The sequence below is a fragment of the Gobio gobio genome (assembly GCF_949357685.1).
Source record: "Gobio gobio genome assembly, chromosome: 3".
Taxonomy (NCBI): domain Eukaryota; kingdom Metazoa; phylum Chordata; class Actinopteri; order Cypriniformes; family Gobionidae; genus Gobio; species Gobio gobio.
The window spans coordinates 40,195,833-40,209,434 of record NC_137099.1 but is presented as its reverse complement, the minus strand read 5'-3'; the positions used below and the strand labels follow the sequence as shown (position 1 = coordinate 40,209,434).

Below are 13,602 nucleotides of genomic sequence, written 5' to 3'. Positions count from 1 at the left end.
GACCAAACGTTAGCGATTGGTTATGGCAGATACAATAGTTTTAAACTTCAATGGAGTAAACACTTGTCAATGGAGAGTGGCCAGACTCTCTGTACAAATGAAATGTACGAGAGTCTGGTAAGACCAGGCTAGCTTCCATATGAAACACTTCAGCACCTGTACAACAATTCATAAATATAATAACATACTGCCATTATAAATGTACACACCTGAGACTGCAAAGGGTTGGGTTGAATAAAACACTCACACACACACTTATCCCATATGTGACCCCAGCTCTGCCTCTCTACACTTTTCAGCTGTGGTTTTGGACAAAGTCCAAGGCAAATTATTTTCCTTTTTTGCAGGAATTCCAATGTAGCTGTTAGCAAGTATTCACTCCCATTCCCACAGCGATACTTCACAACCCAATGGGCCTTCTAAATGAATACCACAAGAATGAAACATTATTGCCCAAGAAATGTTGCAAAAATAGTTTTGCTTTGGAATTGATTATGAAAATTATACAAAACTGAACATCGGCTTCTCTGAAAGACATTGTGCTAAATACTTAAAGCCCATGAAAGTGTGCATGGCAGCATAAAGGCCATGCCTGTTTACGTGTGATGGCACATCTTGGCACAACAGCAGAGGCAGCTGGTCTGAAAATAGAGCTTTGTCATCCTAAGGAGCACAGTGCTGTCAGGACAAAAGGCAGGCCAGTCTATCGAAAGAGGACAAACAACCCTCAAAACCAAACATCCTCTCTTGCTCCCTACCACAGAGAAAACATATCTGAATGTCATATTGACAACATATGAGTTATGACGTTTTATGAATTAGCAGGAAAAACATGCTTCAAGACTTAAGCATGATTAGCAATTAATTAAATTCTTAACTCAAGATACAAATAAAAATTATTTTGTGTGATATATTTTGTATACTATTTGCCATTTACTCTGTTAGTTCCATTCCTCTACTTTGATTTGCCAAAATATTCGGAATAACATCACTGTTGCTAACTGATTTTGCTGAATGTTTGCTGAGCAGAGTAAACTTCAGTGATCCACATGATAAAGTTGGCATGATTTGTAAGTTGCGATAGTCTTCCCTATTTTGACATTCATTCACTGCTCGGCCAAAAATATTTTTCGCTGTTTGAATTTAAATGCTTAAGAGTCAATGATTGGATCAATATTGCAGTGATTATATTATGTTTCTAGGATGTGTGTGTAGCTTTTCATTTCTTAAACAACCATGCATGTAAGAAGACACATCAAGGCCATTTTCCAGGATGACAATATCAAAATTCATCAGGCTCAAATTGTGAAAGAATAATGTTAGACACTTACAGTGAGCACACCAAAATGTTGAGCTTCATTGCATAAGCAGTCTATATAGATTTTTTTCGGAATTCAGAATTTCATCTAAATCTGAATTGCAAAGTTTATATATTTATCATCTTAAGATGCTAAGAGAGACAACTGAGAACATATGACTCACCTAGTGTGAATGAAACATGTATTTATTCACATGGGAGTATGAAGCGATATGTGATATAACCACACACACAGTCTGTGCGCTTTGATGCATACAAAATATGTCATGTTTAGCCAGCAGTCCAATTAAAATAGGACAAAATGAAGGCCTAATAAAACCAAAAATATATCTCAAACAAAACCCAAAAATCATGCAAAGATTTGTAAAAGCATTTTAGATAGATAAATAATACTTCATACTCATAAATCAAGAATATGGCCAAGATTTACTTCCACCACTGACCCAGAACTACAACCATTCATCCACAGCATAAATGTCATTATTACCACCACTGGATCATTAAATCTCAATTTCACCCACTTTTCCTCAGAAATAGGAGGGAGGGACTCCCAAGGCACTGGGCTTTATTAAGCTGAGAAATTAACAAAAGGCTAATTAATGAAGTAGACTCCAGATGGGGTCACTATTACTGACGAAAAACTGACCCAAAATCAGATGGCAGGAAGACAGGAATATAGTAAAATGGATGTCATTCACATGGGCCTCAGGTGTGGACTGGAACAACCACAAGGGTTATGAACCCTCCATCACCCTCCCATAACCAGTCCTGCATTGATGTCCAGATGGGACCCTGATGTACAACAAAGTTTGGTTTGCCAGCACAGTAAGCAGTGTCACTACAAACACTCCAACATTCTGTAGCTGCCTGTTCCTGGCAATCTTTAGCAAATAGCATTCATAGCTTTAATCATGCATGTGTAAGACTTTACACAGATTTGAAACACAAAAGAGAACTAAGCCAACCCTCAGTCAGCGTGAAGAGATGCTGAGCTCTGCACTTCAAATGCAAAGCACTTGTACAATTGCATCATTGAGCAAACACAGAGCCACATTCTGCGTCACAATCTCACATGCTGGACCAAAGCAGCTGGAATTGTGCTTGTAAACTAATTTAGTATATATATATATATATATATATATATATATATATATATATATATATATATATATATATATATATATATATATATATATATATATATATATATATATATATATATATATATTGTATATTGTGTTTGTTTTTATGACAGTCTATTGTACATACTATATAACATGCTTATATCAAAAAGGTATTCTAAGAGGACATTATTAATATTTAGATGCATTCACTGTGATTGAGTACTGGCTTGCATTATCAATGGAGCTTAAGGAATAGTTTACAACAAAAAAAATGTGCCAAAAATATATTTTTTTTATTACATTTTTATATATTTCTATATATATATATATGTGTGTGTGTGTGTGTGTGTGTGTGTGTGTGTGTGTGTGTGTGTGTGTGTGTGTGTGTGTGTGTGTGTGTGTGTGCGTGCGTGCGTGCGTGCGTGCGTGCGTGCGTGCGTGCGTGCGTGCGTGCGTGCGGTGCGTGTGTGTGTGTGTGTGTGTGTGTGTGTGTGTGTGTGTGTGTGTGTGTGTGTCTATGCTTTTTTTTCCATACAGTGAAAGTCAACAGATCCAGTTTTGTTTTGGACCCTATCTACTTTCATTATATGGATTTTAAAAAACTATTTAAACTATATATTGTGTGTTTTGCAGACAGAACCAAATGGAGTAGGCCTAAATCAATTATGACAGAAATGTCATTTTTGGGTGAACCCAAATTTTAATGATTTAAGATCCCGTTCCAATTCTATTTCAAAATTCAGTCAGGGGAGGTATGGACCTTAATAATTGTGGCCTAAAGTGACTTGAGACTTACTGTAGCTTACTCAATACACTATTCCATCAGCTAATAGTGAATTAAGTACAGTAGGCAAATCTTGCAACAAGGGGGTTTGGATTTTACCTTTTTATCATTGCTTATTGTATGGCTTGTTAAAAAGTTAACTCTGACACAGACTTATCTACGTAGCCTATATTTCGCAATTTGTAGAACAGTCATGCTAGTAAGTAGGCTACTAAAAATTTTATTGGAAAAGTTACCTAAATTGCAAGCATCCTTGTGGGAAGTGGGATCAAGCTATTGCCATTTGTGCTTTATTGGATGTCACATGGACTTTTATGTGTCTGTTGTGTCTACATTTGCACCTGCACAATCTTCAACCTCACCTTCTAGTAACTCGTCCAGACTGGTGATCTTCTTTCCCCCTTCTATAGCATAGATGCTCCGGACTCCCTGCGGTAAATTCACATTGTCCGAGAGAGAGCGGGTGAGCTCCATCAGCAGCGCGTCGAAAGATCTGAAGCGGTCACCGGACACCGCGTACACCAAGCCCTTGAAGTACTTATCACCGTTCCGATAAAAGCGAACTTTTTTCGCTTTCTTCTCGGAGGTGAGCGACTGCAGTGTGCGTGTGCGGTAGAAGCTACAGTGTGCGCTGTGAGCGGGACTGGGTACGAGCCCATTACCTCGCGAGCCGGAATGAGAACCGCCGCTGCCCCTCGGGGACCGGTGACCCTTCTCGCGCTCCTCGAAATGCTCCCACTCGATGCTTCTGCTGGACATGTTTATTCCCTTAAAGTCAAAGCGCTGGTCCTTGAAAGAAATAGCTTGTTTTGTGCTGTTATTTCTGAATATTTGCACAGGTTGTCTTTCGTGTTGTTTGTTCCTTTGAAGGACTTTCATCAAATGTGATGGATTTTCTTTAAGAAATCAGTCAAATCAGGTGTTCTCCTCAACTTTTTATACAGCTGAAGAAGGAAGACTAAAAATAAATATTACGAGAAATAAATGGTCGTGAAAGTCCCTGTAGTCCACAAATCCAGGAACTGTACAATTCAAGGACAGACGCTATAGTTGGGGTGAGTCCCGGTCATGATGAGATGAGACGCGCAGAGATGTGTGTGCGCATTCTGGACACGCGTGACCGTCCGCTGTTCTCTTCATCCCCTCCACTGGCACTCAATCAGGCCAACACTCACCACACACCTACACGAAAGCCACGGAGGAGAGGATAAGAGCTACTCCTCCTCAGGGTCCTAAAACACCAATTTAATTCTCTACGAACGCGTTGTTTTCAACCGTTGGTCCCACTAGGGGGCCTCATCTTTCTCAGGGGACAATATGACTTAAAGGGATGGTTATCCCCAAAATTAAAATTCTGTCATCATTTACTCACCCTCAAGTAGTTCCAAACCTGTATGAATGTCTTTGTTCTGCTGTAGCTAGACAAAGGAAGATATTTGGAAGAATGTTTGTAACCAAGCTGATCTCATTCCCCATTGACTACCATAGTATTTTTTTTTTTTCTTCTATCATGGTAGTCAATGGTAGGCGAGATCTGCTTGGGCAGGTCAACATGCCACTCACATGAGAATGTAGCAAATGACAATGATCTAATGATCTAACCAATTCCAAATGGACAAAATAAAGTCCTATTTTCTTGTTCAAGAAGCCGTTTCACTCGGATAAACATCACAACAGGGAAGAAAAGATTGCAACTTCAGTTTCATGACAACTTTAAAATATTTTTTTTGGTATATCAATTATTAAAATTATTTAAAATGTACACTACCAGTCAAAAGTTTGGAAACATTATAAACTCTAAAGATAAAATTAATGATGCTGAAAATTCAGCTTTGAAACAGAAATAAATTGCTTTTTAAAATATATTCAAATAGAAAAAAGTTAATATTTTTTCTATTTGAAACTGTATTTTTAAATACAAATTTGTATTCTAAATTTTAAACTGTATATTTTTTCAAATAAACTAAGCCTTGGTGAGATTAAGAGACTACTTTCAAATAACTTTATTTTATTTGAATATATTTTAAAATGCAATTTATTTCTATGTTTCAAAGCTGAATTTTCAGCATCATTACTTTTATCTTTAGAGTCACATGATCCTTCAGAAGTCATTCTAATATGCCGAATTTGCTGCTCACGAAAAATTTATGATTATCATCAATGTTGAAAACAGTTGTGTGCAATTTTTTTCAGGATTATTTAATGAATAGAAAGTTCAAAAGAACAGTATTTATCTGAAATAGAAAGCTTTTGTAACATTGTACTACAGTTCAAAAGTTTTGGGACGGTAAGAATTTTTTTTTTGGAAAAGAACTTAAAGAAATGAATACATTTATTCAGCAAGGATGCATTAAATTGATCGAGTGACAGTATAGACATTTATAATGTTGCAAAAGCTTTCTATTTCAGATAAATGCTGTTCTTTTGAACTTTCTATTCATTGCATAATCCTGAAAAAAAATGTTTTCAACATTGATAATAATAATAATAAATGTTTCTTGAGCAGCAAATCGGCATATTAGAATGACTTCTGTGACTCTAAAGATAAAAGTAATGATGCTGAAAATTCAGCTTTGACACACAGAAATAAATTGCATTTTAATATATATTCAAATAGAAAAAAAGTGTAAAAATATTTTTGCTGTATTTTTATCAAATAAATGCAGCCTTGGTGAGATTAAGAGACTACTTTCAAAAACATTAAAAAACCTTAATGTTTCCAAACTTTTGACTAGTGTATATTAAATCTAAAAGTTATATTCACATAAGTTAAAATACAAAAAACTTTTTTATTTTTTTTTAAATCTAGATGTACAACACATACACTGACATCATATTTCTCATTTTAATTTGTCCCCCTATATCCCCAATTGAAAATACAGAATTTGAAACTTTCTGGTATAACAAAATTGTGCAATATCCTGCATTCAAACAGCGAACACATTTGTCATATTTCACCAGTGGTGTAAAATATTTGAAGTATATTTGAAGTGGATTAAAATATTTATACAACCACAATTTTTCATAAAATACATATGAATATCCTACTCATGAGATCAAGGAGGAATTAGACACACTTGGTGCAGGTGGTAGAACTTTAGGGCAGTTTGTCTTTGTCTCAAAAATCAAGCACCTTCAAAAGAACCAATTTTTCTTTGTTTTTAGACATAGATATTTTTGCAGTCACAACACTGAAATTGCTGACTGATATATCAAGACAGAATAAGCAAAATATCTTTTTTTTCTGTGGTGAGTGGGCCTTTCTGCCTCCTGAGACACTGTAGAGGGCAAACTCTGACATGGCGGTTCTTTTCTGAATTAAAGGAAGAATAAAAACAGCTGAGACTGCATGAAGGGAAGTAAACGGGAAGAAAAGCCCCGGAGAGAGGAAATCCTGAAGACAATAACCGTTGCAGCAGAAAGAAGAGAGAGAGGAGAGATTCCCCTCTCTGATTATGTAAAACCCGCCTAAGGCCTGGTTTTACATAATCACTGAACCATTAAAAGAGTGGGTCAACTGAAGAATAATAATCTTAATTATAATTAATTAATTAATGACATTTCATTTTAAGGATTACTAATTGACAAAAAAAATTAAAAGGAGAATTTTATGTCATTAGTTCAATGTTTCATGAATAGGCCTATAGCTACCATCCAATATACCCGTCCTTTAAACAATAGAGTTTCCCCCCATTATTCCGTTATTCCATAATTTTAAAGGGGGCGTTCAAAAGGTCCCCTGTTGACATAGGGAGCGCTTTTGATAATGAAGTCACTGGATATGCTGTTTGTAAATGTAACACATTTTAAAAATGTAAATAAATGTTGTTCTCAGATAACCATGCCCCTTAACACCAGATCTCTGAACCAGACCATTTATATGAATATAGGCTGTATATATATATAGGGCATGATGTGCAAATTATGATTGCGATGATGATGTAGCTACTGTATGGAGAATGGAAATGAATCCATAGCCTATATGTGCTGTGTAGGCTATCTACAAAAAATATCTTCCATTACAGTCTGCCATCTAGTGGATTAACTATGCATGCACCGGAGGATAATGGTTCTCTGAAATCCTTGTTCTCACTATTTAGGAAAGCTACATCTATAAAAGACGTCTAACGAAGCCCAAGATCTGAACCCATCATGAATTCAGACGCGTTTCATAAGGTAACTCAAGTAAATGTTAGCAGTAAAATATATGTAATCTCAATGCCAAATTTGCACATCATGTAAAATGCTTCTTTCATGAATATAATTTTTTTTTAATAAAATATATCGAAGTTGCACCATTTGTATGTACTATGAACTGTGCCAAAATTAAATCATCATTTTCAGTCAGGTTCAATTACAAGAACTTCAAGTCTGACAAAAAAAATGTTTTTTTCTTCTAACAAAGAACCAACTTCTTCTTCCTTAATCCAGATTAAGAATATAACAATTCCAAAACTGCCAGCATGGATCTTAGACCACCAGCTTCTACCACCAGCAGTGAAGTGGGCGGGTGTCTGAGAAAAAGAAGTGCATTTCCCATGACCCAGATCGCTCACATTCCATTAGGAGTGGGATGTTGGCCTGCTGCACACAGGAGGAGAGAGAGAGAGAGAGAGAGAGAGAGAGAGAGAGAGAGAGAGAGAGAGAGAGAGAGAGAGAGAGAGAGAGAGAGAGAGAGAGAGAGAGAGAGAGAGAGAGAGAGAGAGAGAGAGAGAGAGAGAGAGAGAGAGAGAGAGAGAGAGAGAGAGAGAGAGAGATGTGATGCACAGAGCAGAGTCATGAGAAACATGCCTGATGTTTTATAAAAGTAGCAGGTATAACATTGCTTTGTAGCTGGGTCATTTTTCAACTATGGACGCTTTTGGCCCTGTGGACCAAAAATAATCACTACTCTCACTAGTTTATTTGATGTGTCCCATAATGATGTGCATTACAGGACAGTAGAGAATTCCATCATTTCTGTAATTTATTTCAAAAGGTGCAACAGTCTTAAATATTTTCACATGCACACACACACATACACACACACACACACACACACACACACACACACACACACACACACACACACACACACACACACACACTCACACAAATAGTTTTAAGCCAGTTATCTATATATTTTGCTGTTGTGTGTCAGTAGGAAATATTTCCAAACATTTCTTCAGGGCTCTCAAGTTTTGAAGACAGGCAAGAGTGACATCTCCAACCCCCCACCCAAACACAACAATGGGGGTGTTGTTGTGTTTGGTAAAGATCACTGAACACAATTGGCCTGGCGCTCATTATTTGAGTAATTATCATAAATTAAGTATCATTCGAAAGCTTACGAACACAAAATTCATACTGTGAAAACCGATCTGAAATCGGACGTTGCGTTACCATGGAAACTGTACTCTAAATTTTTCTAGCGGGCTGCTCCCCTAGTGGGCGGTGTCATATTTCATATTACAAAATGTATTTTAACTACTTTATAATCAAAGTCTTTTCTAATCTTGACAAAACACATATCACCGGAAAGGTCTGGTGACTGGTATTTGGTGACTGTTTTGTTATGGAAGTGATATTTGGACAGAAATTTTACAGGAAAATGCATAAAAAAACTACCAATGAAATGTGGATAACACCCGGTGGCTATTTTTGGTACAGCGCCTAAACAAAATCTCAATGGAACTTCAATTTTTGTGATATCAACTTCAAATTTGGAACACAACTTGGTTAGACATATGGCTTTGATTTTATAGTAATTTTAGAGTAAAACATTTTTGTAAAATATATATTTTATATAAAATAAAAAATATCTAGTACAGTATTTTTCATGTAGCCTACAGTAAATGTAAACTTCCATAACTTTTTCATACTTTCATATTTTGAATTGCTTTCACTTCAGCAATAATCTGTTGAGTGTCTTCTTTAAAACAAGACCAGACTTAAATTTCCCTTTATTCATTTGTGTGTGTGTGTGTGTGTGTGTGCAGTGGCGTGCACAAGGGGGGGCCGGGGGGGCTCAAGCCCCTGCCCCTTTTGTCTCAAAATGTAATGTGCCCCTCCCTGGTAATAGTAAAAAATATTTATTACTATTATTATAAATATTTTAATAAATAACAATACGCTTATATACCATTTTACCACTAACAATATTACAAAAAGTATTTTTTTATTATTATTTTATTTGGCGGAGGTGGATCGGTAGGCAGAGTTACATTTTCAGCTCAGATCAGCAGGTAAGCTAATAGCCTACAGAAAATGTTTTTTGTATCCTACCACCACGCTACTAAAGGTTGCGGGAGCGTGCAAGTTATGCTTAATTATAATAAAAGCATAACTCGAGTCTTGAGTTCAGAAGCAGCATTCTGAGTCTGACAACAATGTCATTCAATTTGTTTTTATCCAAGACCATAGCACGTCCTCGTGTTATTAGTTAGGGGAAATAAATCTAGTCAAATTAAATTAAAAAGTCCATGTCAAACTCTAAATTGTATGGAATTTATATATTTGATATCAAGGTAACACTTGCATGAAGGTCTCATTTGTAAAGTTAATGTATTAACCAACATGAACTAACGTTAACCATGAGCAATACATTTGTTATTGTATATTATTTTAATCTTTGTCAATGTTAGTTAATAAAAATACAGCTGTTCATTGTTTGTTCATGTACTTGACACAGTGCATTAACTAATATAACATATACAACTTTTGATTTTAATAATGTATTAGTAAATGCTGAAATTAATATCAACTAAGATTAATAAATGCTGTAGAAGGGCAGTTTATTATTAGTTCACGTTAACAAATGTAGTTAACTAATGAAATCTTATTGTAAAATGTTACCTATTTCATGATAGCAAATACTTTCATACTTATAATACAGGTTTACAACATCAACAAAACTGAACATGAATTCCTCATAATTACCTGCTTGTTTTGTTTAGCAAAGTAAACAATTAGGCCTATATATATATATATATATATATATATATATATATATATATATATATATATATATATATATATATATATATATATATATATATATATATATATATATATATATATATATATATATATATATATATATATATATATATATATATATATATAGTAATATTATCATCATTTCCCTGTTTTTGTTTGATGTGTTATGCATTCTATTTGTATCAATGTCTTTTCACAGAATGCCAAGGAAATATGGAATATTTTTAAGAATGGTTTTAACCATATATTGAAAGCCAGTGGAGAACAAAATTGACCCCCCCCCCCCCTTTTTTTTTTGTTAAAATATTTAAAAACACAACAGACATACGCATACTGCTTTAAATACAGGTGATTTATGTCATAAATAAATGTATTTAAATAATGTAAAAAATACATTTGATTCTTGTTATTTTTTTGTGCCCTTTTTGGTCCTTCTGCCCCTGAGGAGGTCTGTGCACGCCACTGTGTGTGTGTGAGAGAGAGAGAGAGAGAGAGAGAGAGAGAGAGAGAGAGAGAGAGAGAGAGACCATCATATAACATCGACGATGCAATACACTTTAATTTATTTAGTGCTAATAAAATTATTAAGTCTATTTGGAGAGAGAGATGTTTATTATGACAAAATGTTAGTCATCGTGTGATAATGAAAAAATAACTAGGCCTAGACTTTTTGTTCTGAGCAGATGTTGTCAGTGAACAGGCTGTAAAACTGTTGGCTAAGTTACAGACACTCATGAAAAACTGACGCTGATTATCTGGGAAACATTCTCTAACAGCAGTCAAGTTGTCATTGTTTGTGTCAAACAAGTTGTGAATTCGTTGTAACATTAAAACAGGAGATCATGACTTACTCAGTGCTCAAAGTGATGCTCGGAGCTCCAGTGGTTTCTCTGTGGGTGAACGAGGGTATGCTTTTTTCCATTGGTTGTTGCGTTAAATCTTACCCAGATACAATAATGCTGTTTTCTTATTGGCTATTGTGTAACCTCTTTCTTTGTTTTTTGATTGGCTGATAAGTGGCAGGATCGACTCAAAAAACAATAACACCCGTAACAACATGCAACTTGGGGCCTTCTGTGCCACATATGGCTGGGTCATCTTACCCCAAGAGTCTAATTTTATCTTTTTTCTTCAAAATAAAAGCTATAACATTTACTCCACAAAGCCAAAAACATTGTGTCCACAAATCCTTCATTTACAAATAGACTCAAAAACTTTGATATTCAACATAATACAATGTCATACATCACTTTCGATAGACACAAAATTAGATGTTTTGACTGACTAGTAAGAGTAAGATGGATCATTTGTATGGACAAGCACCCAATCCTCGCCCCCAATGTCACCCCACCCCAGTGCCCCTTTTTTTGGTTTGGGCCACTGCCCCTCAAAATGTCTGTGCACGGCCCTGCACTGCGGCATATTAAATATATGATAAATAGTTTTTCTGCGTGAGAAATACAATGTGTGGCGGGAGTGCATGACAAAAGACCGAAATGAGTGACTGTCACGCTCAATGCGTGACACTTGAGAGAGCCCTGTTTCTTTTGCCATTAATTGTAATACAGTGATTGTATGCACAAAGGGTGACAACAGCCGGTATGACCACACAGAGATCTGATCTCACCATCATCGAGTCCATCTGGGATTACATAAAGAAACAGAAAAAACTGAGACAGACTATCCAGAAGAACTGCGGCAACATCTCCAAGACACTTGAAGAAACCTTCCTGCAAAGCTCCCTGAAAAACTATGTGCAAGTGTACCTAGGACAAAATAAAAAGTGGGGTCACACCAAATATTGATTTGATTTAGTTAACAGAAGTTAATTGATAAATATAATCTACTGTGTACAGTACTGTGCAAAAGTCTTAGGCACGTAAGTATTTTAAATACTGTAATATGTTGATTGGAAATGACCAATAATAGTATTACGCTTATTAGTGATATTTCCCTTGAATTTACACATCTCATATTTTATATTTCATCTCATGCCTTTTACTAACATTGTTGTGAAAAAGGTATAATAACTTTATTAGAGGCAAACTTTGTGATGAACGAAATGAGTGAAATTATGCCCCACAGTTACAGTAGTTAAATACTTTTAGTTAAACAATTGATGTAAATGATTTTACAGTAGTGACATGGTTTATAGCTTGTTCTACGTTTTGTTCATATCCTAAAATGCTCTTTTTTTTTTTACAATGAATGTTCATAGGTGGCCTGGAAAAAGGTTGAAGACCCCTCCCATACAGAAAAAAAAAAAAAAAAAAAAAAAAAAAAAATTATATATATATATATATATATATTAATACTAAATTGTTCATGTTATTTGTTTTTCCGGTTGAGGACAACTCAGAGTACCCTAGAGAGGTATTTCTTTCCAGATTTAGCTCACTAACACACACCTTCACACACACATAATAGATAAAAACACGCTTTTCATTAGGCCATTTCTCTGAGGTGGCTTTGGAGTTGTGTAAAATGTGACCCAGACAGTAGTGTGTTTTTTATTGCAAATGAACATTTCGGCTGATGGCATACTTTCCCAGCAAACGGGTAAAATATCTGTCTGACAAATATGCCATCAATCTGTCAGCCAGCGCATTTGTTACTGAGCGGCGTCTGTCTCATCTGTGGTGGCCAAAAGTGATCCAAGGTTACACACATCAGGACGAGCTCACTGAGCAGCCCATCTGATCACATGACTCACATGATCACAAAAACTCTCCCTTGAGAAATAACATCATGTCTGCTGTGGCCATGAGGCTGGGACACATATGGTAGTAGTTTCCAGAAGATGAGAACATGTTTGCATTAATAATATGGTTATGAGACATGCAAGGGAAGAGTTTGTGTGAGACCGTCAAATCATCCATGCAGGGTCATTAATATGGGAGTTATGTGAGTCTCACAGGGAGTAAACATGTACAAAAAAAAAAAGTAGGCCTATTTTCTTTATATTCATTAATAACACTTCACAATAAGTTCAAATAGTTAACTACATTAGTTATCATGAACTAACAAAGTAAAATACAGTCACACTTTATTTTACAGCATGCCTGCTACACATCTTACATCTACTTACTGTCACGGATTCTACTGACGAGGCAAGTTGTTGGACCCAAGTGCAGTTTAATCAAAAACATCAAAACATAAAACCAAACCTTGGCAATACTCACAAAGACTTGACATGGCAAACATAAACCTCACCTATACAGCAGGTAACAACATCAATAACAGACAAGGACACACGGCAAACATGAGGGCTTAAATACACAGACTAAATGACAAGACAAGTGACACCTGTGAACAGTGATGAGACAATTAGCCAATGACGCGACACAACATGAGGGCATAGGAATCACATGACAAAACCTGAGGAAACTGAATGGACA

The 13,602-nt window shown here is 35.7% G+C and overlaps 1 protein-coding gene across 12 annotated transcripts in view; it reads right to left on the bottom strand.

The window, feature by feature from the left end:
* Positions 1 to 4,410, bottom strand: part of dclk2a (doublecortin-like kinase 2a) — a 72,860-nt gene extending 68,450 nt beyond the window's left edge. For 9 of the 12 annotated variants that reach the window (XR_013816136.1, XM_079811590.1, XM_079811592.1 and 6 more), the window contains exon 1: positions 3,589 to 4,387. Coding sequence is in view for 9 of the 12 variants with exons in the window: in XM_079811590.1 (XP_079667716.1) it covers positions 3,589 to 4,105 (517 nt within the window). In the remaining 3 variants the exon portion in view is untranslated. Of the gene's footprint in view, positions 1 to 3,588 lie in introns of all 12 variants that reach the window. The other 3 variants (XR_013816137.1, XM_079811597.1, XR_013816135.1) reach the window with 2 other exon arrangements.
* Positions 4,411 to 13,602: the final 9,192 nt, after the last annotated feature.